Below are 23,379 nucleotides of genomic sequence, written 5' to 3'. Positions count from 1 at the left end.
TGTGACAGCTCAGGGCAGAGCGTGCTCTGTGCAGGGCATTCAGAAGTGGAATGAACTGCCCAGGTGACACAAGAAATCCCAGGAGTGTCTGCCTTTGGGAAGCACATCAAAGCCCTCCTCTCTGAGGAGACCTTTCTTCTTTAAGGGTGATGCAACACTGGTGCTTTCTCTCACCTGAAGCCTCTCAACCAGCCCCACCACAAAGATCCAGAAACAAAGGAACTTAATGTAAATACCAAATAAAAATATGCTTACCTAAAATATAAGACACCCCACAAGCAAAAAGAGTTCTTCAAAAGGGGAATTACCAGAAATTCTAGTGATTTTTGCTTCCATGTGACAGGCACACAGACACTATGGTGATGGGCATCAGAATAAACTTTAACAGACAGTTGGCCCACACAGTTTTGACTCCGAGGAGGAAATATATTCTCCCTTAGGCTCATGTAAATCATGGGAAACCTCCAGCACCCAGGGAAGCTGTGCTGAGGAAAAGCTGAGGCGCCTAACCACATGTCAGCAGAAGGCTGCAGTCTCTGGGTGTATATTAAGCACACCAGCAGGCAGCGTGCAGCACCAGGGAAGCCTTGCAAGGACCGTGTACAGTGGGATGGGTACTGATGCTCTCTCCTGCGTGCAGGAGATTTTCAGTCTGGGAACAGGGATCAGCTTTTCATGTAAGGGAAAGCAAATGCCGCTGAGCAAATGGAAAGTTTCTCTGCAGACCTCTGCTTCAACAGACCTCTGCCCTCCTTCTGCAGCTCTGCCTGCGAGCAGGAATGCTGTCAGGCCTCGCCCCACCTCCCCAGTGCTGGTGCAAGACTCACCACTCGGGGCTTCTGCTGGTCCAGGGTCTGCAGGAAGGCCGGTGTCTGGTCCAGGGTGCGCTCGGGGTCGCTGGAGATGTCCTCCTCAGACTCCTCCCAGGATGAGGAGAAGCCCGTGGAAGAGGCTGAGGACGATGACAGCTTCCGGACGGGCAGGCTGCTGGGGGGCACGGCGCCCGCCTCCTCCTCCGGGCCCCCCAGGTCCGTGACAATGACAGCGGGGATGCTGCCGCTGATGGCTGGGCACTGGCCCTGCTGTTCTGTAGGGGCCACCACCACCTCATCTTGCCGTGGTGGAGGCCCTGATGGCCCCAAGGGGCTGCTGCCCACCACCAGCCCTACAGTCGGGACCACCATCACCACCGAACTCCCCGAAGGCTCTGCAGCGCTTGGCCAGACTTGCACCCCACCAACGTCAGGGGCCTCACTTTTCTCATAAGCTTGCGGTTGGGATCCACTTCCAAGTCCCACCATTGGCACCGTGGGGCTGGCAGGTCGGGATCGGGATGGCCGTGGGCTTCGTGGTGGCTGGGCAGCAGAGCTGTGCGCTTGGATTTGTGCCTCAAAGAGCCCCACTTTCTGGTTCACTTGGACATTGTGCAGCTCCCGCTGAAGTTGCCGTGCCATGGGCGGGCCTGGCTGCCCCTCCTCGTCCCGGCTGCCACGCCGTCCCCTGGGACTGCCCGGCTGCCGCACAGGCTCTTCAAGGGGTGGGAAGAGGAAAGCAGGGCCACGGCGTGGGGAGCGGGGTGGCACGGGGGCCGGGCTGAAGACGGGGAGCGGGCAGCAGCTGCTGGGTGTCTCCAGGCCCCTGGGCAGCACTTGTCCTGGAGGAGGCGGCGTCTTGCTCCTGCTGCTTGTCACCTCGCTGTTGCTATTCATCATCACCAAGCTATTCAGTGCATAGCAGTACACGGCCATAGTAGTCAGCCGGGGCGCACAGGGGGCCCGCTGCCGCTGCCTCCTCGGCGCTCAGGCTCCGCGGGGCTGCCCAGGGTCTCTCCACACTGGGACCAGCAGCATCACTGGGAAGAAGCAGGGGAGCTGGGCTGGCCCCGGCCTGCAGCTCCATAAAATGCGATGGCTGGAGAAGGGGAAAGAGGCAAGTGGTGAGAATAGCTCTGCACCCCCTTAAGCTCACCCTCCAGCTGTGCACACAGTTGGCCGGACTCTTCCCTTCCTGAGTGCCTCCCCCTATCCCTGCACACACCTTCCTGCATCCCCAGTGTGCCACCCCTGGGGACATAGCCCAGCCTGGTCATCAGAAGGGTCTGAGCCAAGGGGAAATCAAGTCTGGGGTTGTTTCCCCCTTTTCCTGCCTTTCCTGCCTTCCCTCCAGCTTGCCTGCGGAGGCAGCTGCGGCACCAGTATCTGAGAGGACATACAGTCAGCAGCTGTTCCTGCAACAGAATTTGGGAGTTATGGTCAACTGGTGTGAGCTGAAAGAAGGGAAATACTTCAAACAGCTCCAATTTGCCACCTTCTGGTTTGTCACCTATGACTGAGATCAAGTCTCCAGCATCGATTTCTGTTCAGTGATACACATGAATGTCCCCTGCTTGCAGTTTTCTGTGGTGTGGGACCATGTCTCCACCACTGCCATAACCTACCACGTGCAACAACACACACGTTCCCTGTCTATACATGCCTCCCCTGTGCTCATCTGCTTTCACTGCACACGCCTCCAAGTCACAGCCAGACCCCACACAGAGATGTGTGGTGGTGTCTGTCCTGTTTTGTGTGTGTGTGTAAGCATGTGACAGACTTGACTTCTGTAGGTGGCTCTCCGTGCCCTCTGCACTTCAGCGTACCTTCCTTCATGCCCGTCTGCTCCATGTGCCACTGGAGCTGCAATCCCCATCCCAGGCTGGGGCATGGGAACTCACGAGGTCTATACAAACACGCTGGCTACATGAGTGTGCAGGCATGTTTACACACGTGTGCTAACTCTGGCTATGGGTCTTTGGCAGCACATGTGTGCGATGCTGTCAGTGGTACCCCTGTGTGCCCCCTTGCAGGTAAATGCCCACAGGTCTAAGCACAGTCCGCAGTGACTAAAGGCTCCCCATCCTTCCAGGCACTGCTGGGAGGCAGCGTGCGGCTCAGCAGAGCCGGGGCAGCGCGGACACCCACTCTCTGCAGGGATCCGCGGCACTGCAATGCTCTCAGCTAAGCGAGCACCAGCACAAGCTGCTCAGCCAGATACCGAGCGCGGGACAACCCTTTCGGCCCCGGGGCACCCCCCTGCCCCTCCGCCAGGGCCCCACCTTGTCCCTTCCTCCCCGGGGCGGCAGTTCGAGGGTGCTCCGGCCGAGGGGTCGGCCACGTCCCCGTCCCGTGTGTGCTCCCCCCGCCGCTTACCTGGGAGCAGGGTCCGCGCCTCCCTCAGTGCCGCCGCCGGCCGCGGGGCGCAGCGGGACCCATCTCCGCGAGCGCGGGACTCGCTCCGCGGGTCCAGCCGGGCTTCCTCTCCCCGCGGGGCAGCGAACGGGTCAGGGGACGCCGGGATCCCCCGCTCCGCGCTCCGGCTGCGGAGACTGCGCGGGTGGCTCCGCGCTCCGGCCAGGTCCGCGCCGCGGCCCCGGCGCCCGCTCCCTGTGCGGCTGGAAAGGCGGAGAGAGGAGGTGGAGGTGGAGGAGGAGGAGAAGGAGGAGAAGGCGAGGAGAGGCGAGGAGGAGGAGAGCGGAGGGAGGGGGTAGGAGAGCAGGAAGGAAGTTGTGAGCCTGTCTGGGGTTGAACTCAGCGGAACAAGTTTCTTTTTTTTTTTCTGTCTTCTCGCTCGGCTGCAGGGAAATACTGAGAAAAAAAAAAAGTTTCCATTGTTAACTAAGAGAGGAAAAAAACCACACCGCCGCCGTGTGCTGGCCGCTGTGGGTTAAAGACACACGAAGCTGTTTTCCAGCCCCGGCCGGTCCCGGGGTGGGGGTATGCCCCTGCCTGGCGTCCCCCCAGCTTCCCCCTTCCCGCATCCCGCTCCACCCGCATCCCCGGAACGCGGAGCTAACGGCGCCCAGCTCGAATGCACGGAGCAGCACAGCCCTTCGGCGCTGATCCCCCTCCCCAGGCACAGCCACCGTCCCCCTCGTTCTGCTGCTCTTCAGCACTTGGGCATCCGCACCCGAGCCAGGCTGCTGCAAAGCCCCCCCTGCCCGGCGGCATGGCTTCGGGTGAGCGCGTCCAGTGGCAGTGAGATGACCCCCACAGTCCCAGACGCCAAACACCAGCGCTGTAGGCACATCCTCTCGGTTGTAAGCACATCCTCTCGCCGTGGCACTGCTCCAGGTTTAGGCAGGGCCGTAGCTAACCTGTGCTGGCCACTGCCCTTGGTAGGCCACAGATGGCTCTTCCTGAGCTCCTGCGGCCCCCAGGCACGGGTACCGCTTGGCAGAGGGAGCAGGGTCTTGGCTGTGGTACAACATGATTTCTGTATCAAGATAACTCATTGGAAATAGTTGTCTGTACGTCAGCACTTCAGGAGAGCAGGCACTGTCATTTCCTCTCAAAGGAGTCTTCAAGGTCAAGCCCAGATGCAGTTTTGGGGTTGGTCTGCAATGGCCAAGGGGGAGGCAGAGGGGAAGAAAGAACAGCAGCAATTTGTATCTGCTAGGATTTCACAGCTAGGAATTTCCCCTAGAGACGGGAACTGATGTCACAGCAGATCAGCTTCTTGTAATTAAGCTAGATGTAATTAAGACATAACCTCTAGAACATAAACAGGGGCAGATCTCCGGATCTGCAAGAAGGTGTGGATTGCCAATCCCACAGGCAGACAGACAGAGACACCCAAAATGAGCTTATGTTTGTTTTTCCAGTAAAAGAAATGCTATTTTGAATTCAGTGCAGAAACAGGGATTTTTAGACTCTTTCCACTCCAACCCGTTTCCTCAGTGTCTGTGCTCAGTCAGGAACTAACTAGTCTTTCATGAAATAAAGTATGTGATCAATCTTTCTCCGCAAAGTGCTGAGTATAATGGCACTATTCATGGGCACAAGCTTCCCCCTGTGTGCAAATATCTGCAGTTTCTGGTCGTCTGTTGCTCCCATTCCCTCGTGTCTGCAAACACACACCAAAAAGTGGAAACATTTGGGAGAAATAATAAATCCAGAGTACAGGCAGGTATCTCCTTTTTGTAAACCAGCTGCACTGTGCTGTGCTAACAGCCTCTGCACAGGCTTGCAAGCACTGCACATGTCTGTGTGTGGATGTTTCGGCCATCCTTTAGGGTTAAGAGTATTTACACCAGCGTAACCACAATGGGTGCTTAAAGCCCTTTCTTAAAGTCCCACATAGTCAAGCACCATCAGACATCCCTCCTATCCCATCACCAGTGATGAATTCCCTGTGGCACACTGACTGATACAAAACTCCCTAAGGGAAACCTGGCCTTAAAATACAGCAGCATTTTCATCATGCAGCAGAAATATGTGACATCCAGAGCTAGAGCTGTTCTGTGGGCATTATATGCAATTACAAGCTTTTCTTTATGAAAGAAGCACCTAATAAATGTGGAAAGAGGAAAAAGTCCAGGGATAAGCCTTTGACTTTTCATAATGGGTAGGTACAAGAGGGAAATAATTGTTTCCAGACTGGAGCCAGGCAGCAGTCCACCTCATAGAGTGAAGAAAGAGCAGACAGCTTTCAGCACACTTGTTTTCAATCAAGTGGAAACCACATGTCTGAGGTTAGCCTAAATGGAAAGCATGGAAACAGGTTGCTTGTCCAATCCAGGGACAAGGATGGAGGCAAGAAAGGAGAAAAGTTTCTTTCATAGACACAGACGGAAGTCTTCAGGCACCAGTTCTGCTGTAGTTGCTTGGTGCTGCCAATGAGCCTTCTCCATGGCTTTGGCACTGTTGCATTAGGTGCTGTTCAAAGAGAACAAAAAGATGGTTCCACCCTGACTCACTTGCAATCTCAGTGCACATTCTTCAAGTGGAAGTCCAATGTTGGGTCTTAAAAGATCTTGCTTCTCCTTAAGCCATGTTTTTCATTTGAATTTATATGTCCTGCTTCCAAAGAAAATCATTGCAGTGCTTGAGGATGCTGAAGACAGGCTGGGTTAAGGCAAACAGCTGATCTAGCCAGCTTCTGTGTGGGCAACTTGTCCTTATGCAAGACAGTGGGGCCATTAAAACGAAAAAGATCTTTCGTGTAGAAAGGGCACATACCCATCCACTGCAGCATGTATTTAATCCTGAAATCAAGTAAGGACACACTTACAGAAGTGTCATCTCCAACTGACCCACAGGCTATAAGCATATGGGGAAACAGCTATCACAGCTGTGGGGTGGTGGCTCTTTGTAGGGGCAGCAGCACAGGCCCTGCTGTGTGTGGGTATGTGTTGGGAAGGAGGTTTGGCTGCTGGTGGAAGGGGTGGCTCTTGCAGCAGGAGCCGGATGAGAGAGTTGTTGGGCAGGAGTGGGGACCAGCTGTGCAGGAAGCAAATACTGGATAGGAAAAGCAGACAGTACAGCCAAGGCTGTTTTACTCCTTTCAGCCTCTGTCATGACCCTACCTAACGTTTTGCTTTCAGTATTGCTAAAACCTTCTCCTGGACAGAGCCCTCCAGAGCTAGGAGGGCCCTGGCAGACCCATACGGTGCTGATGACCCTCTCAAACACAGGCAGAACTGTCCTTTGCCACTTTATACACGCTCTTCCTCTGGAGTCAAGGTCTGTGTCCACATCTTGAGGCTTGCCATGCTGAGCCCTTGGATAACATCCTAAAGGTCATCAGAGTGTGAAGATGAAGATGATGCTCACATCGTGAGGGCCTGAGGCTTGGCAATAGAGATGTGTTCTAAGTGCTTGGTATATTCCTTCCCTTGACCTGTTTTCCTTAGGGAAAACCCAGACAGACATGTATTAATTTAAAGAATCATAGAATCATAGAATGGTTTGAGTTGGAAGGGACCTTAAAGCTCATCCAGTTCCAACCCCCTGCCACGGGCAGGGACACCTTCCACCAGACCAGGTTCTCCAAGCCCTGTCCAACCTGGCCTTGAACACCTCCAGGGATGGAGCATTCACAGCTTCCTTTGGCAGCCTGTGCCAGTGCCTCACCATTCTCACAGCAGAGAATTTCTTACTTATATTTAACCTAAATCTCCCCCTTTTAACCCATCACCCCTTGTCCTATTATTACACTCCTTGATGAAGAGTCCCTCTCCAGCCCCCTTGTAGGCCCCTTTCAAATACTGGAAGGCTGCTATGAGGTCTCCATGCAGCTTCTCTTCTCCAGGCAAGAAGAATGCCTTCTGCCATCCAAACCTCAATAACAATGGAAGAAACCCCAAAACCAAAATACCTTACCAAAACGAGGTCCTGTCCTGCAGAAATACCTCCTTCCATGGAGAGGGGAGTACAACTGCATGATAGATATTGGTCATCCTATTCACTTAAATCCTTGGAGGCACTCAATTGATATGGTGTGGGCTGCGTTATAAAGCTAGAACAGGACAGAATGAACCACAATAAATCCAATTGTAAAAAGAAAGAAACAGACAAAATCATAGCAATCTAATAATAAAACAACTGCTATCCTAAAGTACCCTCCTCCTTGCATTCTTCTTTTATTATAAGCTGCATTTTTTAAACTATTACTCTCTGTCATATTTTGAACTGGGTGGACAAGACAGCCTTCAGTGTGTTTCAAAGATGAGTTGTCCAAACTGTCACTGCTCATTCAGTTCAGCATCAGAAAGACCATCAGCATCCTTGCAGTGGAAGCTAGTTTTTTACAGCATTTCCTCACCAGTGAGCTGAATCTTTCAATCATGTAAAATATAGAAAGAAATGGATAAACAAAGATTAATTCTACACTCAGCAGATTTACTTTATGTTCATCCTTATGCCAGTGTGATAGAGAATAAAACAGGCTAGTATTTTACCACAGAAGACTCAAGAAGAAGCACAACACTGAATTACATGCCGAGAACTGTCTGCGTTCAAACAGGTGACTGTGACAGGCATGGCACAATTCTGGGATGGCTGGAGGCCTGAGAAAAGGGCTCTGGATGTTTATCTTGCACCAGCCCTTTTGCATTGCTTCAGAGGTAAAACAGGTCAGAAAGATGCTGGTTTTCCCAGCTGTCAGCAACCTCTGAGCTCAGTTATCTAGTCATTTTCCCCCTCCTGCTCTCCTACAGGAACACCTATAATGGCAGAATTAAGCAGTGACTGGTTAGTATTTTCTGTGCCAGCTCTTGTTCAGGGAGCAGGAACACCATGCAGAGACACCTGTGGCAAGTCAATGTAATTTAGGGCAGTCTATGTACTGTACTAATGTCTGCCTGAGCTTGTACATCCACCCAGAGCATAAAGGAATCAATTTTGTTCTCTGGGAGCCTCCTCCACACATTCTTGCCTGCACCTCACCCTATACTGTACCAAGTGATACAGCTCAGTGCAGCCAAGAAAACTAAAGATCTCAGAGGTCTGTTCCTGGCTCTGCCCCAGCCATGCTGTGGGGTGTTAGCAATGGGGCTTAATGCCTCTCTGCCTTGTTTCACTCGACTGTGAAACAGGGAGACATCCTCTATCTTCTACAGTATTTGTGGCTGTGACCTGCCTGAAGTTCACATGGGTTCCTTGGAACGGGTGCATACATCTGATACATCCATGCACAGCATGCATACACAGCGTTAGTGCTGGGTGAAGAACATCAGTTTAGCTCCAGGTTTTGCAGCAGGACTCTGAAGAACTATTACAGAACTGAAGAGATTAAAAATGTATGCATGGAAAATATTAATGTATGTATGGAATATATCAGGCACAGCAAAGGACTTTGATAAGGAATTATATACACACATGATAAGCAAGAAAGTTTAGGAACCCTAGAACAAGCACAGGATGTTATATTTCCTCCTGATACAATGCACATATGCCAGCGGTACCTTTGGTTTTCCCTCAGCAAGTAAACACCCAAGGATGAAGATGTGAAGGTCTGATGTGAATGCCCACTGGGTTTAAGTCTGGATATGACCAGCAGTTTCAGTGTCACCCTTCCTTGTTTTTCCTGGTGCCAGAGAAGAGCCCAGCCCCACAGTTGGTGTGTACCACGGCTGTGTGCCCTGTGCTGTAGCAGGTCTTTACAATGACATGTTGGCTGATAACAAGAATATAAACGTGTGCATATTTGGGGAGTAAGCCCTGATTCAGCATTAATGTTCCCTTTTTCATTGCACAGACTGAATTAGAGGCACTACGAGCATACAAAATATGCACTGAGTTTTACTGAGGTTAAGTAAAAATAAGATTGTAAAGGGTAACCCTTCCCCATTGGACCCTGAGGCTCCTAAAAGTTGTACCTGGGTCTGTGTTTGAGGGGATAAAACACTTAGAATTCAAATACTGCTTCATTGTCTGAAGAGGTTTTTCCTACTTCTGGGTCACAGTTATTCCACTACAGTGTGACCACATAACCATAATTGGGCAGCTTTGCATACGTTTGAGATAGCTACGATCCCAGCAGGAAAAACACAAGCTAGTTTTTGAGTGTGAAGTGTGTCACATAGACTGGGTTGAGTTTGGTGGGATACGATGGGGATATTCAGCTTCCAGCCCTGTGAGATTCCACTGCACCTTTTAGGGACGAGATGAACATGGAATCACAAGAAATGCTGAAAAAGTTTGCACTCTGCAATAAGTGATCTCTGTGTTTTGAAAAGCTGAAAGAGAGCACTGAAGAGGACATGATTAAGAGTTTTAAAGCCCGTAGTGGGCTGTGGGCATTTAATTTTAAATAAAGCCTTTTGGCTCTCTCCAAGGATCTCTTTTTGCCTACGGTACGATAATAGATTTTAAGGATTTACCATAATATTTCTATGATGGACAGATGTTTACCTTTGTCTGTTCCTATGTCTGTGAAAGGGGAAAAGCTGAGCTTTGAATAAGTGCAGCACAGCTTAATAATCTGGCAGATCTAGGTTGATTCTTGATAATTTTGAATGGCTAAAGGAATAGAGCTATGGAAACATTCCTTAATGATGTTGCCAGACAACAGTGCTCTATCTGTGCTATTTTCTGTATGTAGCTCTGTTTATCGCCACACAACAAACTGCAAAGGTCAGCAGAGCCTGACCCTGAAAAGCAGTTCTACTATAGCAGGCACTGGAAAACACCAGTCCTAGCATATAAAATTGTTTCAAGCAAGAACATCTTTCCCAGAGAGACTGAGATCACTACACTGGATCGTGCTTTCCCTCTAAGCTAGAGGTAAGCAAAGCCCTTATGGAAAGAACAGCATACACGTGCACCTAGGGAGATTTTCAGCCTTATAACAAGTCCCTGTACATACATACCCACGTGTGCAGGAATAGTAAGAGTTCATTTTAACAATACCAAGAGCAGCTTCTCCATCCCCAACTAGTTCTAGCCAGAGCTGTGCCTCCCTGCTGCCCCCTGCCTCTGCTCTGGAAACATCCACTCTTGGAGCTGTGATCTCCCTGAGCTGCCTTATTGATTCTGGATTCAAGCAGTAAATTCAGCAACGCAGCATAGTTCTCCTTGCTATGCTCCCACCTCCTCCAGCTAGTATGTCCAGGACAAGGCTCCCTCTTGTGCTGCCCTTCCACCTCCCCCAAGTAGTTCCAGGTTGCTCAGTGGATCAGTGGAGTTAATTATCCCTGAAAGGGCACACATCTAGGATTTTTAAGCCATCACTGCAGACTACAGAGTTTCAGATCACTGATGTTTCCCACTCTAATACTACAGTTGCTACACCTGGAGTTTTAACCTCAGTGTAAGTAAATTGAAGCATTTAAGCCCACATTTAGGTGCCTGTAAGAAGACAGATTTCAAGAGCTGGGATGGACCCTCACCTCAACATGAAGTTTGCCATTCTTCACAACTCCCTGGGCTCCAAGGAAGGGCCTTCACATTCTTCTTTTCTTTTGGAAAAGGTGAAAGATGCTTCATGGTCTGGCTGGTACTAACAGCTGATTGAAATTATGTATCTAAAAAGCCATTAGATCTGGAGAAGGTGAAGATCTGGCCCAGAGAGGAGACTTTACCATCCATTTTGCTGAATGAGAGTTGATGAGCTAGACTGCAGCTCTAATGGGTTCCTGGATGTTATGTATTTGCTCCCCACTTCCTGCTGGATGGATACTACAGAATTCCAGCTGGCTGCTCTTTTCTTCCCAGGGGAATTCACCTAATTGCTTAAAGTAAGTTAACGAGGTGCAAAAGCAAAGACAGGAGAGGTGTGCAGCCTGCAAGTCCTCAGCAGAGCCCCTGAATTTACTTCCTACTCATCCTTCAGTCCTTTGCTCTCCTCCTTTCCAGACGTGCTTATACAGCCCTGTAGCCCTCGTTGTCTGAACCAGATTCTAAATGTTAGAGGTTCACCAGTTCCCTTACGTTCTCTCCTGTTAGCTGACAACAGCATTGCCCTGCATAGGAGAATAGGAACAGTGCAAGAGTTCAGCTGCCTGACATCTTCCTCTTTTTCTGGCTCAGAGAGAAGGAGATTAATAAGAGCTGCCAGGGAAATATCTTGAAATGACCCTTTCTGATAGGAGAGACAGTATCCTGGAAACACCCACTGTTTGTTGACAGAGATACTCACTTCATTCCTCAGCTACACAAGCAAATTTCTTTAACTCTTCTCAGGGCCATTTCTGGACTGTTGTTTTACATAAAAAAAACCCTAAACCAACACTCAACCACTTTGTTTCCTTCTGTTTCACATTTCTGACTTTCCTAAAAGAAACAAAATGTTGAAACAATGAAATACTTTTCTTTTTCACAGCCCTATCTGTCATTAAGAGACAGTTTGCTTAATTCCTCTTCTTCCCTGTGAAGGCAATGAATGGGGCTGAATAAGACTTACAGGATCCAGTGAGAGGTTCATTTGTGTCACTAGCAACAGTAGTCATAAGGGAATCATCTACCATTTTTATTGTGTCAAAAAGAGATGTGGAGGAAGAATGGAGCAGGCTGAGATTTATTACACTTGATGGAACAGATTTTAGACAAGTGGAAATTTGGATCCTTTGCAGGAACAGACCCTATGTGAGGCTGCCGAGTTAGGCAGGGAGGGAACATCACATGATTTGGAGGGAACATCACATGAGCATACTCAGACCTGAAACCTCTAAGAGAGATTGCTGATGAACCAAAGAATGGAGTTCATCAGAGCTGTCCTGCTCAGCAGGCTGGGTCCTGTTCTCCTCTGGATGTCATCCCATTATAGTTGCTGGAGGGACAATGGAAGGGATTTCAGAATAACAAGTAAAACTCTAGTCTTCTAAAAATCAGCTTCCATTTTGCTGCAGCAGGGTTTCCTTTGCACACTTGAGACCGCTGGACACTAGGAGGTGAATTCTAACAACCAACAAAATGCCAGCCATCAGATTTACTGTCTAAATAGTGATCTCACCTGCAGAGATTTTTAAGTAGGATAGAATTATAAGCATAGAATTATAGAATCACAGAATGGTTTGAGTTGGAAAGGACTTTAAGATCATCCAGTTCCAAGCTCCCTTGCCATGGGCAGGGATACCTCACTCTAGACCATGTCATTCAAGGGCTCTGTCCAACCTACCCTTACACTTTCCAACCCTTAATTCAAAAGCCCTCAAGTACCTGCACTGTCACAATCCCATCTTCTTTCCTTTCCCAGGGAAATCGATCTGGATGGGAAGTGATGAGTAAACACAGGTCTGATGAACTCTCAGGAATATTTCTGGAAGTTGGGATAAGGAGAATGAAAGCACCAAAACACCCATGTTACTGGCAGTGTTAAGTGCCCTTGGAAGCCTCTCCAAAGTTCTTGAGACACATGCCAGGGACTTTGACTCCTAAATGGTTAGTAGTTGTATTTTCCCTCCATGCCATTTTCTCACCTCCCCTCAATCAAGATGATGGCCAGTTCTGCTCATGGGGAAACCGAAAGACTGAATCATATAGGAGTGCAATCAGGCTGTGAGGATTTAGTACTGAATCTGACAGGGACAGAGGGAATTGGGAGTTGGAGATGTTGTAAAGTAATTTAATTTAGCCAAACACTTGATAAATTCTTCCCTCCAACTTCCTTTCTGAATGCAGTTTTCTGAATGCAGAATCCTGGTAGTTAGATTCACACTCTTCCATGTCCAAATTAATTTCTTTCGCATGATATATCAGCAGCTGGAAGCAGGTGATGTCATGGACTCTGACATTAGGTTGTCATCAATTATTACATTTCGCTTTTATTCTTTTAAACCACACAACTGCAGTGATGGCTTTGCTGGCTGTTGGCCAGCTGTGTCTCTGCACAGCAATGTAAGGCTACTTGCCTCTGTTTTCCCATATTCCCCAGCTTGTTTGCTCTTTAGTGGAGAAAATAACTTCCATGGCAAGGCCTTGAGTAGCATCTACAGTTGCAGTGTATCCAAGAAAAACATACTACAAGAACCATGGGAGTCCTTACAGCCTTGGCAAAGCAGGGGTTCATCCCTTTTCCCTCAAAGGAAAAGTGGTGCTGGGGAGCTTCAGTGTCCAGATGAACAGAGTAAGATCACTCTTTCAGATGCAACACGGATGGAAGAAGGTTAGAGTCTCTCAAATGGAGGCTGTCAATACGAACACGTTTTACAGTTGCCTTTACATGGAAACAAAATGTGTCTCAGCTTTTGGCCACTTTGGAAAAAGAAGGCTGAGGATTTGTACAGAGAGGGTGCAGGACACTTCACAGTTGATGACATTTGCCTGGCAGTTGTTAACAGCTGTCACCTCCCAGGTTTACATAAGTGGGTAGAGCCTGAAGTCAATGCTGCAATTCATTTTCTGTTAAAAAATGATCAACAGCTCTCATCTTTTTCTCAAAACTATGCCCTCTCATTATTAATGCTTACATGATTCTCAGAGGGGTTTTTCTCCAGTTTGGGGTTAATCAGAAGTGTTTGCCTGGTACAGTAACTTGTAAAAGGGGAAGGTGCAGTCTTGCATTCTCTAAAAACTGAGGTTTTGTCAAGTTCTGTCTCCAACAATGGATCAGTTTAAAAAGCACCCATCTGGTCTAACCCATTCTAAATGATAAATGCTGCCTTTGAGAGGGCAGTCTTGATAGGCTGGTTTGGGAATAACTCTGATGGTTGATTTCCCACTTTAATTATCATACATTTCAGAGTGTATATAATGTGCCATGAGCATAAACATTGATGAGTTTGGGTTGATTTTGTTTAACTGAGACATTAACTGTATTGCAGGCAAACAGATTTAGAATAGCTATGACAGCACTCAATTTTCCAAATCATTACAGAACGATGAGATTATAGTCAAATATTTTCTATTACTATGTTTTAGCATTTACAATTATGGAAGCTTTTTCATAAGTAAATGCAAAATTATTGCAGCGACTCTGAGTATCAGTGGGATTTGAAAGCCTTTAATTAATTTTGGTTGCATTGGAAATAATCATCATAATTTGAGAATAATAAAGCAAATCAGTCCCTGGGAAGCATCCCATAAAGTGGGTTATAGCACATCTAAATTAAGTTTTGTCTCTTTCTGTGGCATTTAGGTAACCCATGAAAAATCTCCAAAAAGCTAACAACTGTAGCAGGAAACACAGATTATAGGCTGTATATGTTACCCAGTTACATTCATAGAAAAATACCTACTGATTACATGGGCTACGGACTAGGTTTTACACTGTACACCTAGGTTAGAAATTCAGCTGCTTCTAGGGTAGAAACTGATCAAGTTCTCTCTTTCAGAATTCAGTTCAAAATCCCTTCAAGCACTGTCTCCAAGGAACATATCTCCTATTTTCACTTGTACTATTCAAAAACTGAAAGCAAGGATTTACATACAAGGTACAAAATAATCTACTGAATTCAAATTAGTTTCCACTGGGTAGATATCAGAGAGTCATAGAATGAATGGTTTGAGCTAGAAAAGACCTTAAAGATCATGTAGTTCCACCCCCTGCCTCTTTCAGCTTAAAGCCATTTGCTGTTGTCCTGTCATTCTATAAAAAAGGCCTATCTTTTCCTCACCAACATTTAAGGTAAGCATACTGGAGAGCCTTTCTTTTTAACAAGCCAATGTGATGTGAACAGGATGACTGAACAGGTAACTCTCTGCAGCTACAAATGGCAGAGCTCCAAGCATTTGGAGCGGTGAGGCCCGTCCTTCTGACAGCACAAGGCACTCAGCATTCATCAGCACAAGCACCACAGGGAGCTCAGTATCTGGCAGGACACACCCTGAGTTAGGATGACAAGGGAGGCAGAAGCACAGAAAAACATTAGGAAAAGGTGAAGAAAGATGCATTACTTTCTGGGACGAGATGGGCAGGGCAACCATGCGGGTATCTGTTTAGAGCTCCATCTTGCAATATGATCCCTATTCAGAAGCCTGATGTGTTTTCTCAGGACTGCTGGAACAAACTGGATTGCAGACCTCCTAAAAAGCCTTGGTTTTGAAGGAGGCAGAGTTAAAGGATTTTGGATTATCCATTCTTTGTCCCACCTTTTAGCTCTTCCCCACTTTTTAGCTCTTCCTTCTCCTTTGGTCAGCTCATGTGGTGTTTAGAGTCAGTTTTACAATTTGCAGGTATTTGGGTTCATTGGTATGTATGTTCAACTAGCTATTCCCTATGATTCACTCTTTCTTCCATGAGTCAACTTACACTTGTTTCAGACTTCACACTAAATATTTTGCAGCAAAAAGCCTCCCAAGACTGGAAGCTAAAGTTTAGATCAAAGTATTTGGTACACTCCTTGAGCGTAAGTTTTATTTCATAATAAAGAAAGGTGAAGTCCTTCTTAGAAAAGTCGCCAGGAGGATGGTATTATCTGTATGCTTTTTCCACACTCAGATTTCAATAGAAGATTATACCTCATTTATAGGAATCCATTGGATAATTCAAATAAACCAACAAAGAACAGGAAGAGATAGTGACAACTGGCCTCTTTCAGCACATTCTTAGGATGATTAACCATCCATCAGCTTTGCAGTATAGTTTGGCTGAACCAAAAATTACATTAATGTTGTTAAGACTGAAAGGAACTATTTCAGCATGTCAGAAATGTATTGGCTTTACAACAAGATCAAAGCACAAGACAAAACAAATCCCAACATTAGGCAAGGAGCTTCACTTTGACTGAATCTGGTGGATGTAGAACAGCTTTGAGAAGAGAAATGGGAGCTGTGGAGAAGATATTCAGATGTGAGTTTTACACTGCCTACACGAGTCCTTGTGTTTGCCAAAAAGGTGGCCACTACCATCAGCACTTTTAGAACGTTGGTCTGCTATTTAACTTGTTTTCACTCTAAGTATTTTAAGAAGGACAGATTTGGGGACTATTCAAGTATGTTCCACACCTCAGAGCAACATTTTACAGTTTTTCTCGTGAATGCAAATAAACCCTAGATATCTTTGCTGTGGATCAGTTCAGACTGACTTCAACTCAGCTGATTTATTTGGCTCAGCCACGAAGCTGCAAATGTATTCAAATAACCTTAAGAGTCAGAACTTCACTGACGTAAGTGAAAAACGCATGTATATCATAAGCAGGAGTCTCTCTGTCCAAGAGTTTACTCTCTAAGTAGCAAGTCAAGCCTCAGAAAGGTTCCTATCTCTTTGTTGTAGGAACATTTAGGGAGTTTGTGTAGGAACTAGGAGGGAGCCTAGATTATTAGTATCCTAGATCAGTGCCCAAGCCACAAGCTCTTCTCTCCCTGCTGCTCAAATCTCTCACTTCTGCAGCAAAACTGCTCTGGTTCTAGTGGTTAAAGGCTCTCCTCCCTATAAGAAGAGCACAAGAGACCATTAGAGACATTAGCTCAGTACTGAGATAGAATCATAGGTTCTGTGTTCAGATATAACCTCTACAGTGGGAACAAGTTCACCTTTTCATGGTCTAGGAAAACTCATCTGCCTTCACCTGCTGAGTGCATCTGCTGTGTCATTGAGTGCTTCAACTACAGATTGGGATCTGGAGGCTAGACTTGATTCAGCATTCACAAGGAATCTTCCCTGAATAAGCAGAGTAGGCTTTGCACATATAAAAAGCGTCACACTGGCCTTCTGAGACAGGAAATTACTTTAAGAGGTGACGTGATTAAACTGGCTTTTAAGATAGCTGCACCAGGTGGAAGAATTAAATGAATCTGATGCTGTTATGGAACCTCTTGTATAAATGTTGGAATAAACAGGAGTGTGAAAAGCTCTGAGAAAGACACAGGAGACAGAAATGCTGTTCAGGGAGGAAAGCAGAGGTGGGTGAGAAATGATCTCAGAGTTGGCATTGTATGCAGCACAGTGGGCATCTACACTCACGACACAGCACTTTGCTCTTCAGTCCCTGGAGTGGGTGCCTCACGGCACTTCTCACTCAGGGTATCATCATTCCCAATGGAAAATGAAGGCAGGGAGACGTAAAGACCAACATGTTTAAAATTGGCTGGTGATTTCTGGTGTCCCTATTTCTGCATGTCTAAAAGGAAACCAGTCTGGTTTCCTTCATGAAAGACATGACTTTGATGAACCCCGTGACTATCACAGAGTGTGGAATAGTCTGCTCAGTGCATATAAAAACAAGACCCAAAGTGTCTCAGATGAGTACATGGGAAAGGTAGGTCTCATATGCTACTCTTGCTCATACAGAAAGTCACCACCATTGCTGTTTCCGTTTCTAAATTACACTGAAGGCATCTTTCTTCTTTTTAAATAATAGATCTGATTTTGACATTACTTACCACAGCTTTGTAGTCACATTTGAATACAACCTGTAAGTCATCCACAACTAACATGGAGGTATCTGTGGTGTTGCATTTGCTTCTTCCTGACATTTGGATGAGTAAACTCATTTGCTTTGATAGGGAAGATGAAGAAACTGCATCTTCCCTTCACGTCATGAAGAACTGTGATTTTGTCTTTTGGAGATGGGTACTGCAGCTCTTCTGACAGCACTACACCCACCCTCTGTCTTCCTGAGTTTTGTGCTGCCTTCAGCGATAGCACAGATGTTGGAATTGAACTGCTTGGTGACTGTCAGGCAATGTGGCCACAGAGCACTGGGATTCTCTTACCATGTATTTAAAGCTCCTGACTGAACCAGGCAGAACACAAGCAGGCTGCCTGACCCAAGTCTGGATTTTCACAGGGCTGCTTTGGAGATGGCCCATGTGAGGGAATTCAGAGTACACCCCTGAACACTGATACAAATTCTGGTGCACTACCTTCCTTTGCTCAAGTGCTTACATTGGCTCCATCACAGCACATTGGTGTTTCTACTATTCTTCCCTCCTCTTTATATTGGGACCACAATTTGGTTTCTATTTGGGCAAATATCCAGTCCCTCATATGGATTTAGGAAAACGCAAATATAGCTCCAGAGACACCACAGACATTTTGGAAAACCTGACACTTGTATTCAAATGAATGTTTGTGATTTTTATTTATTTGCAATGTCCTCTCTTCTGTAATTCTCTATTGAGTAATGCCTTTCTGCCAGGCTAACTTCACCTTGACAATGACAGATCTATGTGCTGTTCTCTTTTGTTTCTCCCTCCTTGACTATCGGATATCATTATGTTAAATATGAGCTGTTAAATAGCAGCTGTACTTCAGCCCAGCTCTGGCTGAAATGATCTCCAGGCTCTATGTAGCCTTTTGGAGACAAATACGGACAGGCTTGAATGGATAGAGCTTATCAAACAACAGTCAACTCTGGCTATATGTGAGAGTTGTGGTATGACTGTGTTTCATGAAGACAATTTTTGACCAAGAACTTTGACTGCAAAGTTTTGCTGCTCTGGAAACACATATTACTGTTAGTGAAAACATCCACGATATGTATGGGAACACCAAGGTGATTTGGGTATAATATGGCAATGGAATGGAAAAAGGAGTATGATTCATTAGCAAAGTGAAAGACCTTGCAGACTTTAAAACATAGTTAACTCCTGAAGTTCTTCTTGAAGCAATTGATGCTTGTCAGATGTGGAAGAGGGGGAGGAGTTACAAAGAAAAAGATGAGGTGGTACTAGGTACTGTTATTTCCTTAATTTGAGATCTGTGCTTGAACCTCTCTGATACATAAAAGAACTCCTTTGCTTTTTCCCTCAATTTACTTACAGTTCCACTGTACAAGAGGAAAAATAAAGCCCCAGGGTTTTGAAAAGCCACAGTGGTTTAATGGCAGATTTGCCTTAAACCTGCCTTGTTTGATCAGTAGAAAATCCCTGTATGAACTCTCTCATTTCATTTATCTTAAAGTGTAATAAACTCTTCAGTTACTGCAGAATTGAAAATCAAACTGGTTGGAACCAGTTTAATTAAATCAGTTCAAAACCTAATTTAAGGCCTGATTAAATGGTGTTAATGCAAAGTTAAATAAACTAAACGCCAGCAAAGGCTATTTTAGGGATGGCCACTCCTGCTGAAGGGGAAGGAATTTAAAACAAACTAATGTACTTTAAAAGTCAGTAAAATAAACTACTCTAAGTGCTTCTGTGCAGAGAAGCTTGCAGAAGTACGACAATGGATTCTTTGGAAGACTGCTGCTTAACATGAGCACATGAGTGACATTTAGAAACAGATAGTGATAAAACCTTGCTATTTTTAAAAACAAAAATCAATATAAGACACTTTTCACCTCACTCTCAAGGGAGCAAAAAACACATCTTTGCTTACATTCTCTCACATTTCTTGCCATTGCTGCTACAGCTGTAGCTCCAGCAGCGGGAACACTGTTCATGATACGACTGTGCCAGCAGAGACAAGATGGACTGAATGTGAGTGCCTGAACAGTGTGGTGAAATCCAGCAAACAACGTGGCTTCCAAATAACTGCTCTGGTAGCGTCAGGAGTTTTGCAACACGAGACTTTTCACAGCTGAGTTCTCCACAGAAGGCTATATGGCCCCTAAAGTATTTCACAGCAGTCAGATTACAATAAAGATCCCCTCAAAGCATTATCACAGCAGCGGAACAGGGTTGAGGCTGCCGGTGTACCTGTCAGGCAGCAAACCCAGCTGCCGAGGAGACGTCCCTGCGTAGGAGGCTTCTGCCCCCTAGTGTATACAGGAGGATTCTCTTTACAGGCGGCGAGGGGGGACCTTTTCGGAATACAATCGGGGAAGGATTTATTTGAATATTAATGTATAACGAACATTCTTCACCCACGTCCTCCCCATGATGACTACCAGCAGAGTGCCTAAGTAAATTATACAGGTTCATCCTTGGGCCTGTTGGAGCGAGTGCCTGAGGAGGCCACGAGGATGCTCTGATGGCTGGAGCACCTCTGCTATGGAGACAGGCTGAGAGCAAGCTCCAGCAAGCCCCAGCTTGTTCAGCCAGGAGAAGAGAGGGCTCCTGGGGGACCTTAAAGCAGCTCCCAGTGCTTAAAGGGCTGACAAGAAACCTGGAGCGGGGCTTTTGACAAGGGCCTGTAGAGACAGGACAAGTGGGGACTGACATTAGACATTAGGAAGAAATTCTTTCCTGTGAGGATGCTGAGGTGCTGGCACAGGGTGCCCAGGGAAGCTGTGGCTGCCCCATCCCTGGCAGTGTTCAAGGCCAGGTTGGACAGGGCTTGAAGCAACCTGGTCTAGTGGAAGGTGTCCCTGCCTGTGGCAGGGAGCTGGAACCGGATGAGCTTTAAGGTTCCTTCCAGTCCAAACTATTCTGTGATTCTGTGATCTGCACAATTATGAGGAATGCCTTGTTTTGTCTGTATATGCATTTTTAAAAGATGCTAGACATGTATTTTCCCTTTTTCTCTGGGCTGACCTCATTTCAGTTAAAGTTACTATTGATTTATCATTGACTGAGACAGAGCAGAGCAGTGTTAACTCACAGTTTTCCAAGTCATGTGAACTGGTCTGCTGACTTCTCGGAGCCTGGGATTGTCTGAAGGATTTGTCCCAAGATCTGGAAAGCCAAAGAGATACCAACAACCTTAAAGGCACAATACTGCTTTTCAGGCCGGTGCATTTGTCTCCTAAGGAGTTATTTGATCCTTTAACAAAACTTTATAAAACATACATATAAGGAGGCAGGAGAACTGTCTGACTGAGACAGTGATCCAGAGGGCACCAGGGCAGCTCTGCTGCTGCCCGCAGATAGGCATAGGTACGTTCACTGAAGCAGTCCTGCTCCTGCTTCATGGGCCTGCAAAGGGCCTGTGCTTTAAAAGCAAGACTTTGTTTGCATTGCATTGATTTGGATGTGTCACTGATTGCTTTGTGACTGTACACTTAACCAGACTTAATTCCCATTCCCTTCTCACTACCTTAGCTTTGTCTGTTTGAGCCTGGTCTCATGTTTAGCTCATTTCTACATACATTAGAGAGCAGTCATCTACACATCTAATACATTGACACACATCTTCTATGGTGCTGTGGACCCTAGGACGAATGGACCAGGAGATGATCTCAGGTCTATGCAACACCATGGGAGACATGTATTGAATGAACATTCACAACACAACTGGTTAGCATCCCCTTGTGATGGAGGTGTGCCCCTGAGAGTCAGATCAATAGTCTGCAGTCTAGGGGACTTTGGATCCATATTTTCTTCCTGGTTTAAACAGAAGGATATACCATGCTCTTCAGTACTGGAGCATAACTCTGAACTGTCCAGTTGGATCTGAAGCTTCATAGATACACCAGTGTGGGATCACTCTTTACTGGTGTGACACCAGTATGTGACACCCATCCACAGGTGGCACATCATCATGAGCCCTGGCTGCTTGCTAAGTGATCTTATAAGTCAGCAGATCTCCTTCAGTTATGAGAAGAATGTTTTCTTTGATGTTCAGTAACGACCCTTCCTTGAGGGACTGCAGATTTACAGAGTGGAATCAGCTGAGCAAGACTCTTGGAAAGTACTGTCTATTCTAGCATAAAACCTCAGATATGCTGGCCCTGACCCTGTCCATATCTTCTGTGTAAGCATGAGAGGTTTTAATGTTATTTTGACAGCTGGTGTTGTGCCTGTTTTCCTTTGAAAGCCAAGGGAGCATCTCAGTGTTTGAATTTGTGTCAGCAGCCCTATTTCCGGGTATTATTTATACCTCCTGAAATAAACCAGCCACAATTCCTTGGATATATTTGGAGGATTGTAACAGTTTATCACCAAAAATTCCCTGAGATCTCCTACTGCAAACGTCCAAGTACTAAAATGGAGCGTATCAGGGCAATTCCACAGAATGTCCCTGTGTAGTTCAGAAAAACCATCAGCCTGGCAACAACTGCTCCTGGTGAGAGACACTGATCTCTCAAGTCAAAAAGCTGGGATGCAGCTTGTCACATGCTTTTCCTAGGAATGGGCATACTTGACATTTTCTGTGAGAGATCCTTCAGGGAAATGACTTCACAGATCTGTCTAAAAAAGAGAAAAAGAAGAAGAAATTATTTTTGATGGCCATATGAATGGGGGCTTTGCTCAAAGACTCTTTAAACTTAGCCTCAGATCAGATGCTTCTTGTGATGCAGCTAGGAAAAAACACGTGAAGGGACATCCTGACTGAATGAGTACAGTAGTAACTCTCAAGAAAGGAGATTGAAACAGCTATTGGTCTTCTTATAACCTACCTCAGGGTACAGAGAAGGATCACTGAGTTAAGCTAGATTTTTGCCTCTGAAAACTACAAAGGAGGCAGGCAGAATGTGCATTCCCTGGATTTCACAGACCCACAGCTCCAGAGCCATCAGTTCTTGTGCTTTCAGGAAGGCTGCAATACATGCAATTTTCCTGAAAACCCTTTGCTGACTTGTACAGGATCTACAGCTCTTTGCACTTGTCCAACAAGGTGAAAGCGAAAGGAAGGACCCAGTGAGAACAGGGAAAGAAGCAAGGAATTTATGTGTCTCAACTTCAGGCCTGTATAGTTCATGTTAATGTAATCTTCGCTCAGAGCCCTTCATACTCAAGAGCAGCACTATTAAGAGAGATAAAAAAAGCTGCAGGTTCAGCTTCCAAAGCTGCTGAGAAAGGCCAATTGGGCTTGTAAAACCAGTTCCCATCCCTTCAGCTGCTAAAAGAAAACAATTTACCTATTGCCTGCACAGATTTATGGCAGGGCAGGGCTTTCACTGCAATGTGCTTGTTGCTGCCTCTCTGATTACTCTGGGCAGGCTCAGATGGACTGGCTGGCCACCAGCAAGCAAAGAACAGCACAGTTCACATTGTCAATGCCTTGGCTTTGAAGATGTGAAGTGTTTTAAAACAGATGATAGATATTTTTACTATTATCCCAAATTTGTGGCAGATATGTAAGGTCCACATAAAAGCAGTGTAAAACTACTGTCAGTTGAAAAATCTGAGCGCAACCAAAACTGTTCCTTCTCCTAATATTAAACATCAGAGAAATTCCCATTTGAAAAGAACTCCAGATGGATCTAGCGTCCATTGGAAAGGAACTCAGCACAAAGACAAGAGATATACACAGCCTTTGAGAGAAACCTCTTCAAAGAGCTCTGATGCTGTGCTAGTGAAGAGTGCAGCCAAGCACACAGTTTATCAGTTTCCTTGACTGACTTTACCTTGGCAAGGGACAGCTGCCATGCTTTGATAGTCAGCTCTCTGGGGTGCTGAGGAATTCTACATGTAG

General features: G+C 46.3%; 1 protein-coding gene across 1 annotated transcript in view; it reads right to left on the bottom strand.

Moving 5' to 3' along the window:
* ITPKB (inositol-trisphosphate 3-kinase B) overlaps positions 1–1,748 on the bottom strand; it is a gene marked incomplete at its 5' end in the record, with an annotated part of 64,861 nt that extends 63,113 nt beyond the window's left edge. Inside the window, one exon of the mRNA XM_080614833.1 lies at positions 828–1,748. Coding sequence (XP_080470959.1) covers positions 828–1,748 — 921 coding nt within the window. The remainder of the gene's footprint in view (positions 1–827) is intronic.
* Positions 1,749–23,379: the final 21,631 nt, after the last annotated feature.

Source organism: Psittacula echo (assembly GCF_963264785.1).
Source record: "Psittacula echo genome assembly, chromosome: 4".
NCBI lineage: Eukaryota > Metazoa > Chordata > Aves > Psittaciformes > Psittacidae > Psittacula > Psittacula echo.
This window is presented reverse-complemented; position numbering and strand designations above follow the sequence as displayed.